We start from the raw sequence: 26,204 nt of genomic DNA, 5'->3' as shown, positions 1-26,204 counted from the left end.
AGCATGTGCAAAAACATATAGTATGAAATAATTAAAATAAGACAACAGGTTTTTCTTGTTGTGGCCTATGTAATGTGATGTGTGAAATATTGTGTAATTGGTTTAATAATTTGGTGTTTTCTGTTTTGTGGTTTTTATTAGTGTTTTATGCTTCCATGTTTAGCTTTTTAGGAAATAATGTATTTGTGTTTTTTAAACTCACTTTTATAATGTTTGTTGTCTTTTGTGCTGTATTTTGTGAAATTCTGTGATTTGATTTGGAGAATTTTTTTTAAAATACTTTTGGGTTTTTTAGGAAACAAGTTTTTTTCCTGTGTTGTCTCTTAAATTGTGCTCCCCCCCCCCCCCCCCCCCCCCCCCCGCCCACAAAAAAATTTCCCTCCAGCATAAGTAGAAATGTGATACTAATGTCTGTGCATTTTATTGCAGTAAAAAGGTAAATACTGTATCCATTCAGATAAATAATACTTTGCAGAATACAGATTTCTCGCTCTTTGCTGCAATTTTGAGCAGAAATGATCACATTGAGGAAAAAGAACATTGTATGTTACGTTTTCAACATACTACATGCCTCTATGATGCTTTCTCCTACGCTTTCTGTGCAAACATATGTGTGATACTTGAATCTGTTAGTTGGAAGTGTGAAAGAGAGTGATTGCACAAGGCCTATGATTCTGTGCTTGAGAGTTGTGACAGGAAAATGCCTTTCGTGAGCAGAGATTTGCATTTCCAAGGTTTGTCCAGCGCAAGAGTTTTACTCTTACATCTTATTGACAAGGAAGTCTGTACATTTACTGAATCTACTCATTCAGAATGCATGACAGCCTAAGCTTTAGCTACAGCAAAAACAAGCTTGTTCAAAGACTTAGTGTGAATTAATGGCATGTTTTAATCATAAAAAAACACATTTACTATGTTGCCTGACCCTTTTTGTTTTGAAGCTTCCACTGAAGCAAGACGACCACAAAACACAAATGGACCATTAAACTGACCTTCAAACTGGGCCCTATGAAAATCAAATGGCTATCACCACACTGTTGGGGGGCATTTACACAACTACAGCCCGTTTCCCTCCAATGGGAATATGAAAATTATCCATCACATGCCCATTTTTATGATCCTCCTTTTTGAACTACCAACTCTCACAACTCAAATGTAAATCTCTGAAAGAGCTGATCACAGAGCATGAGAGGAGAGTTTTGCTCAGATGGAACTGGCAGAGTCTTGCCTGCAGACTTGATTTCCTGGCCAACTGATTGTTGATTGTTGCTTTTCTATTGTAGCCTCACAGTTTATTGTTCAGACTTCCGCAGTCTCTTTTAATGCTACACACATGAACATGCATTATTTGCAAAGGTTTCAATAAGGTCCAAATATGCCTTAACTAGCCACGGAGAAGAATGGATCCACTATCCTTTGTCATTTTCATAAGCATTAACAGAAAGTCTATCTTTCACACTGCTCTGGAAAGTTGCCTCTTAATATAAGAAAATAAAAACCTTGTAACTTCATTGTAACCCTTCTTTTGAGATGGAGGGGGGCTATATTTGATGGCGATGCCGTTTGATGGTGCAATTGATGGGAAAGTTCTGAAGAAAGTCCCAAAGCCTCAGAGGAATTTGATTACCTCCATCCATTATCTGCACAGTGAGCAATCGCGAGGCTCACCATCTGTCATCCGTTTCATTTGCATCGTCAACACCTGCCCTGCCTGTTTATGCCTTCACATTTTTTTATAAGCTGCCTTTCATGGCAGGGAAAATGTTGACTTTTCCTTCTAAATACATTAATTCCACAAGTTCAAAGAACATATTGACGGTGAACAACTTGGTTTATGTTTAATAGAATTTGGAAAGTCTCTTTATTGCTGCAGATGAAAAACAGGCATTAAAGCTGCTTTAACAACCTGCTGAATAATTAAGTGTTGAGATGGATGGATGGATGGATGGATGGATGGATGGATGGATGGATGGATGGATGGATGGATAGATAGATAGATAGATAGATAGATAGATAGATAGATAGATAGATAGATAGATAGATAGATAGATAGATCCCTTCTGTTTGTTAGTCACACATTGTGCTGCATACACTCCTTCTTCTCTCCCTTCTTCCCCCTCCTCCCAGCCTCCTCAGTCCTCCCCCATCCATCCACCCCGTCTCCCATATCCCCAGGTGGTGCCGACGGCTGCGGGGCCCATTAGCGACAGAATTCCTGCCTCCAGCAGGCCATGCGTGTCCCGAGTGACACATTTTTGGACCGACACCAAGAATCCAACCCTCCACAGACAGCTCACTTCCCTCTGCAGTCACCACAGTATCTGTGTTTGTGTGTGTGTGTGTGTGTATTTGTGTGTGTCAGAGAGAGAGAGAGAGAGGCCTTGCGAGCACAGCATGAGTCCCACAGGAAATGCTTGAAAGGCAGTATGGGACAGATTGGTGAAGGCACAGAATGGACTTGAATACTAAAAAGAAACTGCGAGATATTCAACAGCAGCGAGATCATACATTGATACGATGACTCTCCTGCCAGGTTTGGACATTTGTTATTGTCATAACCCTCACAACAGTCCCCCATCATGCATCTGCATGTCTTACCATGTAAACTCTTTATAAGTATTCTCTTTTATTGAAAAGATTTAATTGGATTTAGCTGATGCACATTGTTGTTTGTTGTTGCTTTTTGCCAGCTGATGCATGTGTACCAAGTTCTTTTTTCTCTTTTTGCAAACACATCCTGCTCAGGGAAGAAAATGACTTCAGACTGAGATTTTTTTCATTGAGCATTCATCTAATACAGTGAAAGGTGTCACTGGTGTGATAACCTCATCTCAGATGATATACAGATAAGATATTTGAATCTCAATCAAGATTTGTGTTAATCATAAGGAGGGGTAATTATGAAACGATGTTTTATGAGTAAAGAAAGAGAAGTAAGCCCTTTTAGTATAGATATTATGAATGGATTCTTTCTTCATACTAATAGATAGTTAATTATGTACTTAATGACTCCTCACAAAGCGCTATATAATTAGTCTAGATGAGCCCAGAAAGTTCCTACTTGTTCTTACATGTTTAATGTTGGTGATTTCTCATTTCCAAATGGGAATGTGGATGACGGTAGTTTAAAATCATCCACATTATCTATCTATCTATCTATCTATCTATCTATCTATCTATCTATCTATCTATCTATCTATCTATCTATCTATCTATCTATCTATCTATCTATCTATCTATCTATCTATCTATCTATCTATCTATCTATCTATCTATCTATCTATCTATCTATCTATCTATCTATCTATCTATTTATATTTTAATTGTTGAACAGAATAAACTTATGCAATTTTGTCCCAAAAAATTTCATGTGAATGAAGTATTATCTGGTGAAATGAAGGAGAAGTGAAAATGAAAAAACTATCCAATATATAATGACTACCTGTCCTTTGAAATAACTGATCATATCTTCAGCTACCTCTGCCTCCAATAAGAGTTTGTTCTTCTCTCCTCAGTTGACAATGTGGTGCTGGTGATGGAACATGCCTCCCCTAGTTCTATGTATCCTGCCCTCTATAGTATAGATTATTTTACCACCAAATCATACAGTTTCTAAGACATTTGACATCACCTTATAGTATAAACTTGCTCAAAACCCTTTCCCACAATATGATACTCCTCTCTTGCCCACAAGTGAATTCAAGGAAGAAAAAGATTCTTATAAATCTGAGAGATCATGTGGTAAATAAATGGTAACACCCACAACATATTTCTTTTCTGATTCTGTTAAAGCGCTAAATAAAGACTTTAGATAAAAATAAATTTGGACTTCCTGCTGCAGTTTTTCTTATGTTGGGCTTTAAAGGGTTAAATATTAACACAGCACTCAAAATCCCAACAAAATTATCTGAACACAGCCTAACACAAACAGTGAAGCACATAACTCATGTTTAGAGAGTGATAATGACGAACGATGATGTTCCTGGTAAGCATGGATTCCCCATGAGTCTCTGCAAACTTGTTACTTTTGTTCTGTGAATCTGGAGAAACGTGTATGCCCTTAGGACACTAAAGCTGCATTTTATTTAGCAAGGTTTAGCTGTGGATCCTCTGCCCATCATTTGCCATCTTTTCACATTTTTTTCCATCTTTTCCCTCTCTCTCTTTTTGGTTTCTGAGTGGCTATCAGCATCACATCTTCACACTTTGTCTCTACGTCTTTAACTTGAACAGGTTTTGAGCATTGGTTGGAGGGTGGGGTTACGAGAGTGGTTTGTGTGTGTGTGTGTGTGTGTGTGTTTGTATGGCTGTATGATTGATAATTATTTCATGTATTACATATGTTATCTAGTTTTATTTTGTTCTTTTGTTATTTATCTATTTACTAATTCTTTTTTTCCTGTTTGTAATTTCTTTCTTTTTTTTTTTTTTTTGGAAGACGCTGCTGCTCTTGTTTTGTGTTGTTACTTTTATTTAGAGTGCCACCTTGAAAACAAGATGGTGCATCTCAAGGAGTCATTCCTCTATCAATAAATAAATGTTGAATGTTAAATAATTATTGCTGAACTTCTAGAGTAGAAAAAGTTTCTCAGATGACTCCAGAATTCAGGACTTCTGATGTGTTCATGTTTGAGAAGAGTTTTTACCAAGATACAACACACAGATGGAAAAAATACAGTTGAAATTACTCTGACAAGTTAAAATCTGTCCTTTAATTATTTTTCCAATCTGCTGGTTCTCTGTGCCATAGATTTCACAGATCAGACCACCTTCAACTCTTCACCTTAACAATTACTATCTTACTCCCGGTTCTGTTCCAGTTCTTAATTTCCCAGTCCCTGACTTCCTATTATCATGAAGATCTGGAATATGTCTCTGCCTCTAAGTCTCCACTTGGGGTCATCACAAAAGTCACTGACACAAAAACATCATATTGCAGTAATTTTACATGAGATGAGCCTATGAGCTTCATGTTTTTCCTCAACTGATTTGATTCATGTATAAATTAACCCTTTATCTGGAAATGGTTTACACTGTAGCCACAGTGTAAGACATCTTTTAAACTTTTATGTTACTGTTAATCTGCATCTTTGACTCGGACATTGCCAGTTTGGTCTGATGTAGAAATGGATGTTTTGGTCACTCACTTTTTAAACTTTAAATAAAAAGTTCCAAGATATTTAGTTTCCCCTTAAAATACATAAATTTCCTTTTAGTCCTATTAAAATTTGCCTATTACTTGTACAATCTATCATTCTTAAACTTTGATCAATTTTTGAGGCTCTTCCAAAAAAATATCTCCACAGCATGATACTACCACATGATACTGCTACTACTGTGCCTTCCTGCTGGACTGTGAATACTTTTTTCCATGTGTTTGGTGAGACACCTTTTGTTCAACACTAAACATGCTTTCTTGCTATAGTTTATAAAATTTCCTGCCTTATATTTACATTGTCTGGCACCTTGCAAAGGATGACATCATATGTGTGTATTAAGGTGTAGAAAAACACCCTGCCTCTCATACAACAACGTATATATTGGGGAAACTCAAAGAAAAGAATGCAAAGACAAAAACAACAGCAAGATACGCTTGGGCAGAAAAAGACAAAAAAGTCTTAAATTTGTCCTATTTAATCACTGCAAAAGAAAAACATTACACTGTATTATAGATTGGGAAAAAGCTGAAGCCATCTCAGTAAGCAGTAAATACCGCTGCTGGATCAGGGAGGCCATTGAGATCTGGAAGTGGGCCCCCTGGGTCCATCAACAATATACAGTTATTCTCAAGTGTACTGGCACATATATATACCAATTTCAACTCGCTTAAAATATCTATATACATACACATACATACATTCATACATACACACACACACACACACACACACACACACACACACACATATATATATATATATATATATATATATATATATATATATATATATATATATATATATATATATATATATATATATATACATATATATATATATATATATATATATATATATATATATATATATATATATATATATATATATATATATATATATATATGTCTGATGTTTCGCCAGTGAGGGGTACACGGCCCCCAATGCTCTGATCATTATGGGTACTACTGACAAACATGACAGAGTCTGGAGACGCCGTGGAGAACGTTCTGCTGCCTGCAACATCCTCCAGCATGACCGGTTTGGCAGTGGGTCAATAATGGTGTGGGGTGGCATTTCTTTGTAGGGCAGCACAGCCCTCCATGTGCTCGCCAGAGGTAGCCTGACTGCCATTAGATACCGAGATGAGATCCTCAGACCCCTTGTGAGACCATATACTGGTGCGGTTGGTCCTGGGTTCCTCCTAATGGAAGACAATGCTAGACCTCATGTTTTTGGAACACAAAGGCATTGATGTTATGGACTGGCCCGCCCGTTCCTCAGACCTGGATCCAGTTGAGCACATCTGGGACATCATGTCTCGCTCCATCCACCAATGCCAAGTTGCACCACAGACTGTCCAGGATGCTTTAGTCCAGGTCTGGAAGGAAATCCTTCAGGAGAACATCCGCCGCCTCATTAGGAGCATGCCCAGGCATTGTAGGGAGGTCATACAGGCACGTGGAAGCCACACACACTACTGAGCATCATTTTAACTTGTTTAAAGGACATTACATCAAAGTTGGATCAGCCTGTAGTGTGTTTTTCCATTTTCATTTAGAGTCTAACTCCAAATCCAGACCTCCAGGGGTTTGATTGACATTTGATTTTCATTGATAATTTTTGTGTGATTTTGTTGCCAGCACATTCAAGAATGGAAAGAACTAAGTATTTCATAAAAAATATTTCATTCATTCAGATCTACAACATGTTACTTTAGTGTTTCCTTTATTTTTTTTTTAGCAGTGTATGCATACACACCAAATTTGGTGTTCACAAGAATACAATACAAGCAGGTTTCTGTCAATCAGCTGAAAGTTTTAGGTTTCAGCTAAAACTGAACCCCCCCCCCCCCCCCCCCCCCCCCCCCCCCCCCCCCCCTGTAGTCACACCTGCATAAGGTTCTACACCTTATGCAGGTGTGACTACACAATCTGATGACCCTCTTTGGTCTTGATTTATAATAAGTTAAGTAACCTAGAACAGCAGTCAATGGAAGAAAATGTGAGCACTGATTCAATTAAACACAAATAAAACATATTTCTGGGAGTAGTCACCGTTAAATGTGCATGATAAATGTAAAAAGGTCATTAGGCTTCTGCGTAGCAATCACCTAAAGTTCAAAAGTGAGCTTGGTGTCTGATTGTCTACTGAGTGATCGTCAGTAGAAAGATGGCCTCAGGATTATGCCCAAAAATTCCTTATGATCACCGTAGTTTTAAAAAATAAATGCCAAAGATCAGTGACTTACACCACTGAGTTACATCTTCTCATGCAAACTGATGATTAGAAACAAACTGATAAAATGACACCTCTCATTATAATTACTACATTACGTTATAGCAAGTTTTACATGCACAACCAAAGAGGGATAGATAGGAGGATAACCCAGAGTTTATCTGACAGAAGAAATAAGATCAACTGCAGAAATACCTTTCTTCCTTGCACACATACCAAAAAGATCAGTGCTGGGGGTTCTCTCCTGTTTTTGAAGCTGCATGTAAACCACAGATTATCGAAAACTGCAAGAACTGTGACATTCAGTTAGAATATAATGTTGATGAATATCAGTGCTCCGACACGTGCATCCAGTACCTCCCTTCTTGGATCTTCAGCACAAGCCATAAAATGAGCCAAACAATGAGCCGGTCCTCTTTAATCCCATTAAGAACTTCTAGGCTCTTTTAAAACATGAGGATTTCAATGAAAAATAAAATCCACTTGTTTAAATAGTGTTTAGAGAAAATAATAAAGAGGATATCATGAAAGCAACTGCATGAAGGAAGATATAATGTCACCCTGCAGAAAAATGCAGTTTTCTTCTTCTCAGACAGACAGATAGATTGTCAGCATGCTCTGTGGTCCAATGGTTGAAAAAAAAAAACAGTTTTGATGACCTTGTGATGAAAGAAACTGTTTTGAACAGTGTTTGTGATGTTACAGTAAAAGAAGTGTATCAGTGTCTGGGACGTGGATCTCTTCGGAAACTGCAACCACCAGAGTGACCTCTTATGCCTGGAGGAGTTCATTTTAGCAGGACAAGCTATGCCAGACATCATTCTGCACTTTTCCCAACAGGACGGCGTATGTATGAATGAATGGCCTGTCTGCAGAACACACCTGCTTCCTATTGAAAATGAAGCATTGCAAAGAAGAGAATTAGACAACTGTCAACTAAGTTAAGTGTTGAGCTGCTAAAAACGGATGCAAATTCCTCTGCAAAGCTGCATCAGTTGGTGCCTTTTGTTCCCCCAAAATGAAAAAATATAGTGAAAAGAAATTTATTTTTACGTGTCGTTGCATCAAAATTAACAATGTGTTTTTACTTTCAAAATACAATAAAGTTGGTGAATTTAGACACCAAAGATCAATTTTTGTGCATCTATTAAATAAAGATTTAAACAATAATATCAAATCGCCCAGATTTTAATGCTCAACTTGTCCCAAACAAAGACAATGTTCACATTTAATTTATTTTTCTTAAAAAGATAAATCTTGTCATTTCAAACAATCAAACTTAAAGATGAATAACAATTGGGGCCAGTCTGAGAATGCATTTGGTGAAGCTGTGATATTTTAGAAGAAGTTATTATGCTCAACTTAAAGCTTTTATCTATCTTGTCTCAAATTATTCATGGATTTATTTGAGTTATCCGTCTATCTCACATCGCACTGAAGTCATGACAACCAGATGCTCACATTCACAGTCAAGGGAGTCAAAACCACTCCACCCAGCAGCACTCCTCTCTCTGCTCTGAAATAGGGTGTTGCTGGGGTGTCAGAGGATCACACCCCTGTATGTTCCCACCTGCTCCAAAACCCACCCTTTACTCCCTCGTATTGTAGCCCCCCCCCCCCCCCCCACACACACACACACACACACACTCAACACATGTCTGCATATACACCCAGTCAAAGTGCCCCCAGACAAAGCGCACAAAGCACAAAGGTGATGTAGTGACAGATGCTCCTGTCACATGCTTAGCATATCTCCACCTCCAAAATAGTCCAACTGCAAAAGTCAGTCTGTCTCTTTCACTCCCGAGAAATTGTCACCGCTACTTTCCACAACTCATGCACTTCCACTCCCTGACGTGTAAATGCAGTACTTAAACCTCAATCCTTCACCCAATATTTATCCAATCAGACCAAATACTATAATTAATGCTTTTTCTCTCCTCCCTCCTCCAGGCCAATACAATCTCCCCCCTCTCCCTCCGCCTAACCTTTCAGTGCCAAGTTCACAGATAGAGAGAAAGTACTTCCTGTGAGAGGCCGGGCCGGCTGCCAGAGAGACTGATCCACCAATCTGACACATTAATGAGATCCTGGCCCGTAGTAGTGGAGTGTCAGTCCTCCACTGCTGCAGCACCGTGCCTGCCGTGACCTGCAACACACACACACACACACACACACACACACACACACACGTGCACACACACACACACACACACACAACAATCCATGCACATCCCTGCTTGTAGCCTTTGTATAATTTCTTCACACATGCACCCACACGCGCAGAAATACAAGAACCAGTGAATGAGTGCCCACACCACCACAACAAGCACACACTAATGCTCAGAGAGGGAGGAGGGGGGGCTTCAGCTCCTTAAATCTGTCTAATTAAAACACAAAATCCCTCAACTCCCCTCACCCACCAACCCAATCCTCACTTCTCACCCCCCTCACCCCCTTTTCCTCCATGAACACACCATACACACACACACACAGACACATGCACACTCGCACCCAACCCTCCTCCATCCCCACTGCCACCACCCCCAATTCTGCAGGAGAAATGATTATTAGGAATTTAATGGGGGAACGTTTCCCATCCCATACCATCTGGGGTTTGGGATGGGCACAAAATTTGAGGATGCTAGTCGACGTAGTGGGGAACATTATTTTCATTTTTCTTGACTGGAGCTCAGATTTTCAGACATTGCAGGAAAGTGATAGTCATCATAATAAATTACCATAATTTATTTGAAATCTAATACACACACACACACACACACACACACACACACACACACACACACACACACACACACACACAAACACACACAAACACACACAAACACACACACACACACATATATATATATATATATATATATATATATATATATATATATATATATATATATATATATATATATATATATAAATATATATAGCACTGCATTGTCTGCATTAAGAAAGTGTTCTAAACTTTTTCTCAACTTCTGACATTTTTATTCCTTTGTTAGCGACTATCCCATCAAAGCAGAGGCTGTTTGCATGTTGTTCTCGTATACTGCATATCTCCCATTTCTTACCTTAACCTCTCACACTAATAGCCTGGCCATATGTTGCCTCCTCCTGCCTTACTCCCTATTCTATCCCACAACCTCAAGCTTAATAAGCTGCATGAATGTAAGGTGCATGTACATGTTTGACCCAGTGCTAAACTGCAGCATGCCAGCCTGTGAACCCTGCAGGCGTAAAGCACCCTGCTACTTCTGCTCCTGCACATTCTTGTTCCCCAGCCTTTATGTGAGACCCAAAGAGGGATTTAAACCTACTTCTCTGCACAAGCGCACATATGCACACCCTAATTCACACACACGAGGTGAGACTCACTGGATTGTGTAAAAAAGGTTTGGTATTCTAGTTGGATGGAGCTCAAGAGTTGCTTTAAGAGTCCCAGAGGAACCTCCAGCAACCTTGGAGACAGGTTTGAATGAGGGAATGAAGACAGCAAAGCAATTCAGTGGAAAAAATACAAATGTAATTTTATCATTTCTTCACTCTAATAGAAAGATGTGACTTTATGTTTCCCAGTTGATCTACTGCATTGCCACAATGTAATATATTACACTAAATAGATGTCATTACATCAGCATGAAATACATAAATCTTGTCTGGATTTTGCAACCAGTTGCACTTTTTCTTCTTTGTTTAGTTTCCTTCATTTCCTGCATTTAATTCCTTCTTGCATGATTTTTCACATTTAGGTTTTAATTCACTTTACAGAAATTACATCTGACTTCCATGTTTACACATGATTATAATCATGTAAGCTGCCATGACATCACCTTACGTTGTAAAGTACACCCATAAGGATTGAAACCAGCTCAAGTTTTTCCACATTTATCACTAAACTACGGTTAATTAGCCTTCTGTATAAATGAACTGCAGCAGGTTGCACTAAAGCAGGCGGCAGGAAGAGTTTATTTGAAGATGGAAAGCAATGCACAACAATAACCTATATGTAATGACAGGAAAAAAAATGTAATTGTTGCACAGATGAACTTCCTCTCTACCAATTAAAGAATTGGCATGCCCTTCTTAATCTCAATTCTGATGAACATGTTTCTCCTCCATCATGGACGCCTGTTTAATTAACAGCCGCTTTCACAGAGATGGTCAGGGTTCGTGGGAGTGGGTATCGGGTCTTCAAGGTCCTGGAGGTGTTGCTGCTCGTTAATTTATCTTCAGTCCGATGCTGACACAAGTTTGATCAGAAGTCTGCAGGCTCAGGACTGCATAGCAGCATTTGGTCTGTTTTTTTTAAAGCTTCTGTTTGTGTTGTTCAAAGTAAAATTACTTTTGATGTCAAATACCCGAATGAACCACATTGGATTGACAAATGGTTGCGGCACGTTATAGGAATGTTGAAAAAGTGGCATATACCTCAGTGATTACCTTAAACATCAACAAATTTAGCGCATAGACCAACCGTGATATTGTCTGCATGATATCTGTCAGATTCCAGCTTTGAAAGGCGCTTTAGCGAGTGAAGCTAAATATCTCAAAAGAAAGTCTGTTGCAAATACTGTAAAATTCTAAATACGACTTTTTGGACATTTTTGTTCTTGGAAGCTTCGTTTTTATTTGTATGTAGCGTCCCAGGGGATCATCGGTTTCCAGTTGTCTCATAACAGGGAGGATGAAATGCCTGGATGGCATCCAACACACCCCGTGCTTTCCTGACACAAATACACCATCTGATCAGCTGGAAGTCAGCAAAGAAGCCTTTGGACCTACAGTTTAAAAGCTACAGGTAACTGGAAATAAAAATAATGATGGTAATAATTATAATTATAATAATAAAGGTTTAATGACACCGTCTGAAATTTTTATGGTTTTCTTTTAGTCAAACTTTTTTTTTTAAGACTCAAAAGTTCACTTTGTGTTCAGGAGTCACATTTTACGTCGCTTCTTCTAGGCCTGTGTCCCCACATCCTCAGTAAGACATAAATATTACACAAATAATCTTCTACTAAATAAATAAAAAAATATAAAATAAAATAACGCCCGCGGCGGATTTATCTTGATTCTTTCCACTATTGTTTTTTTTATTTTTTTTATTTTTTTTTTTATTCCTAATTGCCATCTGTTGTCGATCACTGCCACAAAAAGCTGAGAAGCTGGGCCACAACATAACGCCTCCTACAACCTCTTTTTTTATTATTATATTATGATTTCATTGTGACAAACACATCACAAAACAGTAACACATTACTTCACGAATTTTTCGATCCATAACGAGTTTTTAGAAGTGCGCGTGTGTGTGTGTGTGTGCGTGAGAAAAGTGTGTGCATCAGATCAGCAAACGTGGGAGTAAATTAGAAATGTCATCCAATAACCATTCATCATTCTGTTGGAATTACAAAATCAACTGGATTTATGAGTACAGTCACCAACATTGTGCAGAGATACATGAAGTGCATCGCAGCTGCTCCACGGTGGGGAGGATGGGCAAAAGTTCACACCAAACAATCCAAAACTTTTATTTTCGTTGCATAATGATGGTCGTTGTCCCTCTGTTTTTTTCTTTAAGGCATGTGACATTTTGTTCCCTCCTGTGCTCGACTTTCAGCTGGGTTGAAATATACAACATTGCAACATAAACAAACTTTAAATGTGTAGAAATTCACATAAAAAGTCACACTGTTTAAACTTTACAATATTTTTTTCTCTAATAGATTATTCACATTCAAATGGAAAGACTCAGAATGAACTGCTTAATAAATAAATAAATAATAAATAAATACAATAATAATTTACATTCACTTTTGTTACTTCACTTTTTTTAAAACTTCAAATACAAAGGCATTTTTATCTTAGACTGTTTCCCCACAACTCCCTGGATTGCTGCAACCAGTTCAGATGACAGATTCATCTTACAAAAGGTTTGTTTATTTATATTTTTTTTATGTTAGATAGCCGAATTACACAATTATCTTCCTTTGAATTAGATAAGAAACGTCTTCTGAGAAGACACATGCGATTTCCTTAAAAAGCAAAGATTGCATTTGGCTTTCTTGCATAGCTCAATGACTCTTATTGCAAACAGACTGATTCTCTGAACTTCAATCATGTCTTAGCAAACTTCCCTGATGAAGTTCCAGCGTCTTCTTCTTCTTTTTCTTCTTCTTCTTCAGTTGTTCCATTTTGTTGATTTTATTCCTCATTTCATTAACTTGGCATTATTTTTAAATAACCAGAATGACGTTTTTGAAAATATCATCTGTACTTTCATGAACAAACTATTTTCTTCCAAACCATTTTTAACTAATTGTCCTTCAACTTACTTGTTTAGGAATAAAAATAGCACCGATTTTTGTTTTTTTTTACATTCAATCATTGTTATCTTTAGCCACATCAGATTTAAATCTGAAGATTACATTGCACTCCTGTTATTTTTCTTTACACAATGTAGTTTTGTTTCTGTCATTTATAAACACAAATTTAAATGCAGTGTAGAAGTAACTAATTACAACCATTTTCACCCAAACGCATGTTTTTTTTAAAATATATTTTTGTCAGTCTAAAGTGGAAAAAAAGTAACACTTTCTTTTAAGTATTTGTGCGTCTGAATCCATGACGTTCCCATTCAACATCTGTGCGAAGAAATTATTTTGCTTGTGAAAATTGAACTTTATCCAGCCGATTGATTAATTGTGGTAAGAGCCATTCACTTCCCCTTGTGCTTGGAAAGACTGGCTGCGGACGTGAAGATCGTAAGGGAAACGGGCCTCTGGGGAGACTCGGTACATTGAGTTGTGCGCCAGGGCCGTGCGTCCTGGCGCACTGCAGAAGCGCATGCCATAGTGGCTGTTTTTGCCGTAGTCTGGCGGGTCATCGTGTTTTAGGGAAAAAATCCCGTTAAAGTTCATAGGTGGACTCAGTTGGTTGTCGAAATGTGGGCTTCCACTCTCAGGGGACGGGTTGTCGAAGTAGGGCTCGTAGGAGCTGCTGTAGCTGTAGTGTCGGAACGGCTTAGTGCTCGTGTCCAAGGTGCTCCCGCTATGGCCGGGGGGAGAGTTGATGTCTGTGCCGGGATACTGGTACATGGCTTCGTATGGCGATCTTCCAGAAAACATGACCTCTCCGTTGTGGTCTGTGAGAAAATTTCTTGCGTTCAGCTGCAAACAACCAGCCACCAAGTTGGTCGTTGGCTGAGATAATCCTTTGCATAAAGTCTGAACAAATGTAAGCAGGTCGGGTCTCTTTCCTGCGCTCAAAGTCTCTGACAGGGCCCAGATGTAATTTTTAGCCAGTCTGAGCGTCTCAATCTTAGACAGTTTTTGAGTTTTGGAGTAACATGGCACAACTTTGCGGAGACTCTCCAGTGCAGCATTTAAACCGTGCATCCGACTGCGCTCTCGGGCGTTGGCTTCCTGACGCCGAAATTTGGCCCTATCCATCTGCTCCTTCCCGGCTTTCTTTTTCCGGGGGCCTCGCCTTTTTGGAAGCCCGTTCTCATCCTGATCGTCCTCTCTGTCGTCCCCTTCCCTGTCGGAGAGATCGTCCTCGGCCTCCCTCATGTCTTGGTTAGACCTGTCAGGATTGTGCTGTCGATCCTGCTCCAGGCTCTCAGGTAGGCTTTCACGGGGATAGTTGGCACCAAAACGGGGCTCACACATCATATGAGGTTCCTCGAATGGCAGGGTTAACATATTTCCTGTAAAAGCAAAGAGGATGTATAATTTATAATAGTAAAACACAGCCCTGACGTTTTTTTTAAAAAAAAAGTATATCAGGTAATTAATGTGTAGTTAAGTCTTCCCAAGCGGGAGAGTAACAAACTGGCAATGTCACAGTTTGCTACCTTTTTTTTTTTTTTTTTAAAGCATTCATTGAACTTCATTGTCCTTGTAATTGTGAAAACAGTCACATTTAATCCCCTTTGGTGCATCAGATTTCTGGATTAAAGAAGCATCTGTGAGTAGCTACCCCAAACGTTTTTTTCTTTAGAAAAGTAAAATAAAAATAATAATAAATAAAGATAAAATTGAGGAAAAAAAACCTTCCTCTCTATATATAGGCTTTTTTTTTTTCTAAATCACCGAACATGCATTCTAATGATATATTTAGCTCAGTCGAAGAGGTCCATGGCGTTAAAACAAAAGCAAAAAAGCAAAAACAATACCAACCCCAGGTCAGCGTGCACCGTGCATGACCTCAAATCTCCAGATCGCCGTTTAAGTTTCTTCTCTCGCAAACCTGAAAAATAATAAGTCGTAGCTGAAACCTGCGCAGCCTCTTTCCTCCGCCTGCCCGCGATCTGCTCTCCCTTTCCCTCTCTCTTTGAGGAATGACACTCATGCCAACAGCGGGTACCCATGCCATCTGCCGCTGACGTCTTGTGGCAGCACAGACCACGTGCTCAGCGTCCCACGGGACCTGCGTTCCGTACCTATCATCTGGCAGCTCCGGTAATGGGCACCGGGAGGCCCGCGTTTACCGTCAGAAACACAGAGCAGAGAGGGATAACAATTGATACCTGCATCTCCCCGCGCAAGATAGATGAATTAATGTGATTTTATTTGATAAAAAAAAGAAAAAAAGAAAAAGAATAAGCCATGAGCTGGATTCTGAAAAAGCATTCTCAACAAGTAGATAGATAGATAGATAGATAGATAGATAGATAGATAGATAGATAGATAGATAGATAGAGATGCCTTGCAACTTATACTAGGCTAAATATAAAATACTTTACCATCTAGATGTTTGGTCAAAAATACTCTTTACTCAGCTTTATCATCATCTTTCACAAGTTAGGAGACAAATATAAATATACTATAGGTTTTATATCCTCAGAGCCTGAAAAAAGATCACTGAATTTCACTTCTCATTCAGTCTTCTCTGGTTTTAAAAGGGTTTGTACTTCTTCAAAACTTTACAAAAGAAGACTCCCAGTTCCTCTCATGCAGAGTCTATAGAAAGCTTTATTGTTTTGCAGAAGCCCCAAGTTTAGAGCTATTGGTTTCCTTAATGGAGGGGATGGCCATTGTTTCATTCTTGTTTCAATGAAGTTTCTTTTTATCTGTAGAATTTAACAAATAGCCTCAGTGATTTTGTGTTTTATACAGCTTGGTTGATATGTTTTTATATAACCCATAATCTTTTCATAACCTTATTTCAGCACATTTACAGCGCAGTTCATCACTAAAGAGCAACCATTTAAACGTCTTCCAAATTTAATCAGGGACAGGATAATGCATTAAAGTTGTAAAGTGGTTCAGAATATGATAGAGAACCATTTTATATTTACCAAACACTTGCAGTTATTAAGGTTTATGTACACACACACACACACACACACACACACACGCACACACACACACACACATATATATATATATATATATGCACATGACAAATGCTTTATTAATAGTAGAGGGAATTTACAATGCTACTATGACATTGAAGTTCCTCAGTATTAAACTAAAACCCCACCACCTGAAATGATCCTTTACAAAATGTCTGACCTTATTGTCCTTGAAGAGTTTTTTTCAGTCCTTTTCTACAGCAGATAAAGTCTGCTCAGGTCCTCAAAATCTCAGATAATTTCTGGCAAAAGAGGCTTTGAATTTAAAATGACAATAGTTTTAGACCACAACTCTGTGTCAGTCACTTCCACTTCCGTCCAAAAAATCTCATAAACTGCATAAGACACTGATCACATTTCAGTGGTCTCAAAAGCGGCCATATTGAAACCAAATGGAAATAAATGTGTGTCCTCTTCTGTATGCACTAATGTGTTTTGGTGATCACAGCACTATGAGGTGCCCATGTCAAACTTTTCAGCCCTTTTTCTCTGCTTGCAGCTGCTCCAGACTTGCTTGGTTGTCAGATGGAATCTTGAGACACTGGTGGCACGGACATGGTGTGATGTTTGGAGTAAAAATTTTCACTCTTTTTGAAATTGTTATGCAGAGAAATGTAGTTATATCAGGTTCATGGATCTTTTTTATGCAACTTCTGGGCCGCACAAAATATTATTGATGGTGCTAAGTTACTATTTAGATATGTCTGTGGAGATTACATCAGAGTACTTTTTTTGAGTGACCCTTTCTAAAAATCTGGATCAACAGAGGGACTTGATATCATTTAAAATGGGCCTTTAAAGATGCAACACCCTTAATGAAACCAGTGGGGTCCAACAAGAGTAGAACCAGACCAAACTCAGAATAAAAACGGAGACCTAACTATATAAGCAGTAGCTTCTAGCTGTCTCATGTCTGGAAAACCAGAGAAAAAACTGAATCTGATATTTAGTGTCGGATGTTTTGGCCGAATCACCTGGTTGATTCCATATAAGGAAACTGGCAAGTTTAACTGTTTGCACCAGCCACAGAATGCATGGCATGAGAAAACATCAAACTCTCCCAGATTTCACCTGGTTACCATGGCAACAAGTTCCGCTCCTGGTACTGGCCGCAACAGCATCACCACTGTGGAAAAGGTGAGACTTTCAACAAGTTATTCAAACAAGGCCAGAACTGTGATTCAGCAGTATTTTCTGAGTCAGACCAATGAGTGGCTACAGTCGGTCTACATCAGGGTTACTCAAGCCAGTTCTACGAGAACACACCAGAATTAAATTAAATGGATCTAACAGCCTATCAAGTTCTGCACAAAGACTCATTGATTTGAGTCAAGTGTGTTGGAGCAGGAATACATGGAAAAACTGCTCTCACTAACCCTGGTCTACATCATCAGTGCAGAGTTACGGTACTAGGCTCTTTCCCTGCACCAAAGCAAACAGTAACTTAGTATCCAAAACACTAAAAAGTAAGTCAAAGGCCAGAATAATTGCCTTTTGGTCTTTTACTTCAAATTCTCCCGCTTGTGCTTCTTCACCACCATGCATCAATTCATTCATACAAATATCCAATATTAAAATGAGTTCTGCTTTTTATTTTTTAGCTTCACTTCATTTCTAGTATTCAGTGATTGAAACACAATTTAAAAAAATAGTCCAGGTGTCAGTTTTACAGACTGTCGTGTCTCCTTCATCACTTACTAATGTTTTTTTTTTCTTTCTTTGTTTAACAGGGAAAAGTTTTAGCATGTCTCACATTTTTGGTTTGAACCATTTGTGCAAACATTTAAAGTGTCTTTATTGTAATTACTAAAGGAAAAAGGGTCCTTGGAGTCCATATAAGGAATTTTTGTAACTATAATTAAGTAGCTTTTGTGCCTAAACCCGAACTGCTTAGTTGTGTAAACGAAGCCCAGCTGCTACTCAGACTGAAAAAGTAAAAGCAGAATTGCACAGACACTTAGTGCCAACATTCAGCTTCCATTTCCAAATGAAGGTCTCCAATCTTCCCTGCCAACTTTTTCACCTGCTTATACGAGAGCAAACACACTCCTGACAGAACTTGATTCCAACAATGCTGACTCTCAGTCTTGAGTAATTTATACTTATTTGTCTCCACCTCTTAACATTCATTTAATAGCTGAAGGAAGTTACTATAATACCATTTAACAATGACAGGAACAACCAGGATCTGATGAGACAACAAGGTGGTTTGCTCAAAGACTTTCACATTTCAGCGGCCATCTTGAAAAGTTCTGTTGGTATAAATAATGAAGGGCAAGGGGTTTAACAGGGGGTCAGCTTGAATCTGAGACATCACTACAGCATATACACTGTGTTCGCTAAAGATCTAATGTATCTGGTGGAAACTGGATCATCTTTAAAAGCTGGTCAGGTTTAGGATAAACCTGGATGTGAAATAAAGCAACCGAATCACCTGCACAGATAAAACAAAGTTCATCTCACTTTTCATCATTGAGCCATGCTTTTAGTTTGGGATGTCATTTAAAACAGTCCTCTAAATGCACATTCATCGCTCAAGCTGATGCAATAAAAAAGTAACCTTTGGTTGCAAACAACAAAATGGAATAAAGGAAAATATTATGATAGCGTTTAAGTGAAAGTCATATTTCCCTTTTGTTCCATAAACTTAACCAAGTTTTTTGTGCCTACATCTAAGTCAGCAGTAGTGATAGCTGAAGAGTGTGAAACAGTAAAGGAAACTTGCATTAAGGGGTGACAGAAAAGAGTAAAGTGAAGAGAAGGAGCTGTCTGTGTCACCCTCCTTACCTTCTCACCCATGTCATATTAAACCATTTATTACTACGTTTGCTGTTAGCATCAGATATAACATCTATAATTCTGTTTACAATTCATTTTTATTACCAATTAATCTGCAGACTGTTGTCTTCAGTGCCAAATCTTTAAAATAAAGAAATATGGAAAAATGGTTCTAGAGGACAAAAAAAAAACATCTGAGAGTCTTTAATGCTGTCCAACAGAAATTCAGATGTTGAGGTTATGATCATACAACACACATTTTTATAATCAGCATTTCTTTTCATTTTTGCTTTAAAATGCAGCTCTGTTTAAAACAGGTCAAGAAATTCCTGTGGACATAAAGAGGATCAGAGGATGATGTGCATTTAGATTTAACAGAGGGGTGTGCACAGTGTTGGTTCCTCAGTATCATAGACATTAAGCACACCCAGTGGAAAAGGCCCAGTGGCACGCTGCCAAATCCACACTGGGGCACAGCTGGCATTCGATATGGGTATATGCACTCCTCAGTTAGGTGGAACACTCACACACACGGTCGCACACACAAACGTATGCATGTGAATGACCTTGCTGGAAGGAGAATTCAATTGAAGCAACTTATCAATCTTTCTGTATTGGACATTGAAAGACATCGATCAGCAGCCTGCAAGCATAAACACTGATTGGTTTGAGCCCAGCGCAGGAAAGATCTCACAAGTAGCATGTTCTGCAACAACACTGACAGCATGCACACACACCGTGGTGAATTTGCAAACACTTCATCTGACGTGTGTGAGACATAGTGCTGAACATGTGTTCACAAAAATACCGGCAAGTGTGCACAAAAACACCCGAAATCCACATATGGACAAATGAAAAAAAGAAGAAAAAACATAGCAACAAAAACAGTGTCCGTCCCCCCCCCCCCCCCCCCCCCCCCCCCCAAAAAAAAAAGCCTCAGCTGGTCTGCGCATCGTTCTGGTCCAGTTCACACACACACACACACACACACACACACACATATACACTTACACATGCACACCAGCATCTGAAGAGTCAAACTCCCCATCTCAGACTAATCAGTTGACTGCACTAATTGCAAATGCAAATATGCAAATTTATATTAATTAATTACTCCACTAATTAGTTCTCTTGTCTTTTCAGGTAATAAATCATGGTGTGGTTGAGAGAGAAAGAGAGAAAGAGACATGGCGGTGATCTTTTGTCTGCTAAAATCCTTGTCTCAATTTGGAATCTAATCCTGTGATGTTTTTCGGGAGAGATTTTTGTTGAACCGTTATCCACTTAGACTTTTTCACATGTTTTTATTTTGCAGCACTTATAGCTTATTAATTATTGAATTTGTTATTTCATGTGTTATGCTACAACGGTGGAAGAATTGTGATTTGAGAGGTAGATCAAATAGCAGAGGTTGGTAAATCTGGCGTCTCGCTGACAGTTCTTGCCTGTCAGCTCTTTTAATTATCACATTATCAGCTTTTATAGGCACAGTGCGTGGTGCAGAGCTGCAAATGAAGGCACCACACATCGCATGCTGAGTCGTAAGCATTTCTCAATTGATGTCAGCAGTTAGAAGGGATTTGTGTCTGGATGATGAGTGTAAGGTGAAGTGGTTAAGGGAGGCGGTAATAGTGTGGTGGTACAACAGGATTTTGTCCAACGTGTCATCATAGTCACATCTTTCAAGAAATTTCTTTTGTAAAGAAAAAAAAAAGAAAAAAGAAACTGAAGCAAATTCAAACATTTTTTAAAAATGACACTGTTTCCATAATGAGCCCTGTAATGTTAATTTTCAGTTTCTCAACAACAACTCTCACTATTTGTATTACATTGCTTTGTACTGAACTACATGTGCAATTAACTAAATGCCAAACACAAAGGCTAAATGAGGAAGTGCTTACGCAGTGCCATACACAAGTGCAAGCCATTTATTTTGAGTACTTGTTGATACCCAAATGAACCCTTCAGTCGCTGACAATAATAATCTCTGAATCTTGTTCACATGCCATAAAACTGACACAGGATGTATTGTCTTTTCGATGCTTGTGATAAATTGCTGCCAAATCCCTGATAATATATTCTTAAGTAACTCGTCAAATGCACAGCTTTCTTTTCTTTTTCTTTCTTTTAAAATGCAAAAATGGAAACTTGATTTAGATATTGTGTTTACATCTATTAATTGCACATATTCTGCAAAAAACATAAACTAATGATCAGCAGCAACAGCACATTCACAACAGTGAACTCTTCACATCTCAATCCATTGCTGTTGCTGTTCCAGGACTGTTGCAGAACTAAAGCACAAATAATTGTTTCAAACTGTCTTTTCTTCTTTAACATCTTATTTGATAAAAACAACAATAATTGTGTGTGTTCCCTTTTTCCACCCCCAAATCCATTTTTTTCATCCCGACTTCATTGTATCACCAGATTTCAGTAACATGTCTCTGCTTAAGATTAAGGAATAACTGTGGATTTGGCAGATTTTGATCATGACTTTGACTTTTGACTTTGTAAAAATAAGCAATTCTAAGTTTTCTGGGGGTTTTTCTTTACTGTCAGTGTGTTTTCTCATGCTTATTGAATAAATAAAGTAAAAGCAAAACTCAAAACTCAAGAGATTTATAATCTCCCACAAAAATCCCATAACTGATCCTGACCTCCCTAAAATGTTTAGGTTTGAATCTAGTTTATCCGTCCTTTACCAATGACATCACCATGAGACTGAAGCCTGCTTTTTGGCATATTTTGTATGTAACATATAAAAAATAAGCAGCTGCATGGGCTATTTATTGACCAATCAGAATCGACAAGACCAAGAAATAGGAGCTTAAACTATAGCTATTGTAGACAGATGGTTACTGCAGCACCTGAGGTGCTGCAGTAACAACTAGCATGAGAAAAAAAAGTATATTTCTTTTTAACACTAGTAGACACTGTCAATCACAGAATTCAATATTTCCAAAATACAATAATTAATATGTAAATGAGCTCAATATGGAAAGGTTATATTAGCAAAAATGTAACGTATTTTTACCATTTAAAAAAAAAAAAGGTGAAGCTGAAAAGCATCATCAGGCTCATGTACATGATGAGAATCACAATCTGAACTGATTATTTTGTAGACCAAACAAACAATAAAACTCATATTACAAATATTAATTATGATTCTAATGTTATAGAAATAAATCTTATTCATCCACAGAAATGTTGTTTACTGAACATATTTTCTGTCATTAGCCACAGGAGATGCTGTTTTAAGCAGACCCGGTCCATATCAAATAGATCCAAAAAACTTTTTTAGCTGTAATCAGTGATGCATGAAAATAGTTCAGGCGAGTTGGAGCTGGCAAACATCAAAAACCTGCAGGACTGCTGAGAACCAGGGTTCCCCACTGTTGCTTTGAATAATTATTTGGAAATGTCATAATAAAATGAGCAGAAACACTTGTCATCATGACACACAGTGTTCATTTTAAAATAAATGCATGTTATCTGTGGACACAGACAGGCAGAAACAACTTTAAGTCCAAACGGAAACAATGTTTTGAAACCATCTTGGCAGACCAGTTTGTTGGTGGTTGCAGGATTTCACCCATCAGCCTCCCACCTACCAAAGGCTCACATGCATGTGCAGAGGAGTGCTGAGGATTGGGATTAGCAGAGGCCAAGTCCTGGACTGGTGTCCTCCAGCTGTGCTGTTCTACCCAATTAGAAACTCCATATGCTGCCCCACTCAGCTGCTGAGTGTCTACACCTTCCACCCACACAGGTGGAGCATTGTGTGCTCCTGTTTGTGCATAAGTGGGCTTCATTTTGATGCTGTTGAGTGCTGGTAAGAGTGGTAAGAGAGGAAGTGAAAAGTTTCTTCAGTGTCAATTTGATCTTAATTCCATAATTTCTCTACATACAGCAAAATAATCTCCTTACAGATCTGATTTAATTTTGTGTGATGGTCCACTACTGCAGTTCTGTCAACTCATCTCCTTACACTCAAAGTTACTCACACTGCCGGTGCTCCTTTGATAACAAGCAGACAGGTATTTAAGTGGGAGGCACAGAAGTGTTAATAGTATTAAAATATGGGCATATGAATAATGGATATGTTTTTGAAAATGTATAATGTAAAGATGTTAGTCCTGTTAGACGGGATGCAGACGTGAAATGTTGCTGCAGGCACCCGTTTCTCTTTCAAAGCACAATCTGTTCACACGCGTTCAAAGTGTCTGCGACAATCTGTTGTGGTAGAATGCGACACTTCCATACTCGGAGAGTGATAAGATAAATAAAAATGTGTCAGATTTCATATTTGAGTGAGCGCTACATCTTTACTTTTCTATAAGTATGGTATGATGTGCATAACAAACTGCACGGTAAAACCAAGGAAGTGGTGTCTGATCATGATGGGTGCATGATTTATTGTCTTTTCTCCAAACAGCAAAATACCCTGAAAGCAGCAGTCAGAAAGATACTGTTGCATTTCACTTAACTAAGAATAATTTTGTATTATTTATTTATTTTTTTACTACTGTTTTTAGGCCATTTTCCTCATTTGATAACTTTTGATTTTGTTATGGAAGCATTTTTTAAGCATGGCACTGGGAATGATTGACAGGACTGTGACTTAGTTTTCTCACATAATTGAGATGACTGGTGTTGAAATGTTTTTGTTTTTTGTCATCCCTTCTTTTCATCTTTCCTCATTAGTCTAAATTGTCCCTCCTCCTCCAGTACTTCTTCACTATTTGTCCTCAGTTCTTTTCTTTATGAATTTTTTTAAAAATTTTTCTGTTTTCTTGTATGTGTGAATTGAAGGACTTAGGACCCACAAAAATACACCAGTTCTTTATTTAAAAAGGGCATTGAAATAGATTTCAGCTTCCAGTGCCAATTCTGATTAAATATTTGGTTTTGATATCAGTTTTGATAGCAGTGCAAGTGTAATCTAATCATGTCACACCGATGAGCCATGTGTGATGGCTATTCAGGTCCACGATGCAAAATACATGTGCTTTCAATATTTTAAATATGTTTCAGATCAGTTTTCTAATGTTTTAGCAGCTTATGGTAATCTTTGGCCATATTTTCTAATAGAAAAACAGAAACAAATATAATGTGGCTTATTTTATGAAATGATAAATTGAATTCAAAGTTGGGATCTTCCCAGAAATCTATTGGAGGCTGTTCCCCAAACGAAACCAAACAATGACTGACTGCAATAGTTAACTGTAAATGAAAGTAAGACTAAAATGTAAAAAAGAATGCAAAATAGTGTGGTTCACAGCAGATGTATCGCTGTTGTTGTCTTTTGTTAAATCTTAAATGGACAAAAGACCTCCTAGTTTGAGTCTAAGCTACAGTTTTCCTGTTTGGTCATAACTTCATTTATTAAGTTCCTAATTTCTTTTTAACTTCAAATGACAATGAATAAAAACCTCTGCCTCCTCTGTTCATTCTACTGTCAAGTTATTTAACCATAGATCTCCAAGTTTGAGGAGCTGCTGGAATAGCCCACAAATAGCTCAAAATTTAGAAGTTCGCTGAGTTTCCATTTAAATGAACTTTGCACCTAATGTGCAACAAAAGATGCAACAAACCAGTTTGATAAATGTGTCTCAGAGCTGAAGGTTTAAGACACAGTACAACTCTGCTGGAAGTTTGTATCTTTCCTGAGACAGGATGGTGCAAGTCTGTAATCACTGCAAAATGTTTGATCTGTTGTCACAATGAGTTAAACAGAAAATGTAGCATTCTTGGGTTGTACAAGTCCTTGGTGATGGTATCCCACTGGGATACTGGAATGGTTTCATTAAACAGAGGAGGTGGTGAAGTTGGTCTGATTGGAAGCTTGTGTATCACATTTGTTTAATCAACAGAAATGTAAAAACAGTAATTTGTGGTTTCACAGAGAGCGACATGCTGAGACTGTTATTTGGTAAACAACAGCCTGGAGCAGTTACTTTTCAGAGTGGTGCGGCAGCTCAACTGTTGTTAATACTACACTACATAACTTCCTCTCTAACCAGTATAAATAAACTAAGAGAGCACATATATCTGAGCTCTATAGGTGCTTTTAGGGTAATATTTCACAGTAAAAGTAGGTCTTTGTTAATGAGGAGAGAGTAAATAAAAGAGAAAAAGAGTAACAGGAAGTAGAACGATATACAAGGATGCACAAGATAGAAAGCAACAGCATCGGCTTTTCTATCTAAACAAGACAAACCACACAACTGGCTGCTACACCTATAAAGAAACAGAAAACTATCTTCAACATCTTAACAAAAACAAACAAAAAAAAAAGTTAACAATCATCGGGAGCACCTGTAGAAAGAAACCATGAATCACAACAACATAAGGATCAGCAACACAGAGAAGAAACGTGATCATAACTGCAGCTACTGCTAATTAAATCCATGGGACAACACAGAGACTGTATCAGCAGGCAGGTTAGAAAATGTGGAGGTAAAATATAAGGTGAGGTGTGACAGTGTGCAGAGCCCCAGGAGCCTGAAAGCTGCCCACGCCTCGTCAACAAAGGCCCTGCCCAAAGCACAGCTGGACCAGCCCTGTGATAACCTAGTCAGGCATCCGAGGGCACAGGGCACAATCTCCCCTTATACAGTATATATATATATATATATATATATATATATATATATATA

General features: G+C 38.2%; 2 protein-coding genes across 2 annotated transcripts in view; both read right to left on the bottom strand.

Moving 5' to 3' along the window:
* fyco1b (FYVE and coiled-coil domain autophagy adaptor 1b) overlaps nucleotides 1-26,204 on the bottom strand; it is a gene marked incomplete at its 5' end in the record, with an annotated part of 190,474 nt that overhangs the window by 53,700 nt on the left and 110,570 nt on the right. The gene's annotated exons all lie outside the window — the stretch shown is intronic.
* neurod6b (neuronal differentiation 6b) lies at nucleotides 14,105-15,109 on the bottom strand (the record flags this gene model as incomplete). Its single annotated transcript, XM_079244384.1, has 1 exon — nucleotides 14,105-15,109. The coding sequence occupies one exon, from the start codon at nucleotides 15,107-15,109 to the stop codon at nucleotides 14,105-14,107; it is 1,005 nt and encodes a 334-aa protein (XP_079100510.1).

Source organism: Telmatherina bonti (genome assembly GCF_933228915.1).
Source record: "Telmatherina bonti genome assembly, chromosome: 7".
NCBI classification, from domain to species: domain Eukaryota; kingdom Metazoa; phylum Chordata; class Actinopteri; order Atheriniformes; family Telmatherinidae; genus Telmatherina; species Telmatherina bonti.
Note: the sequence above shows the minus strand (reverse complement) of the source record. Positions and strands in the feature narration are given on the sequence as shown.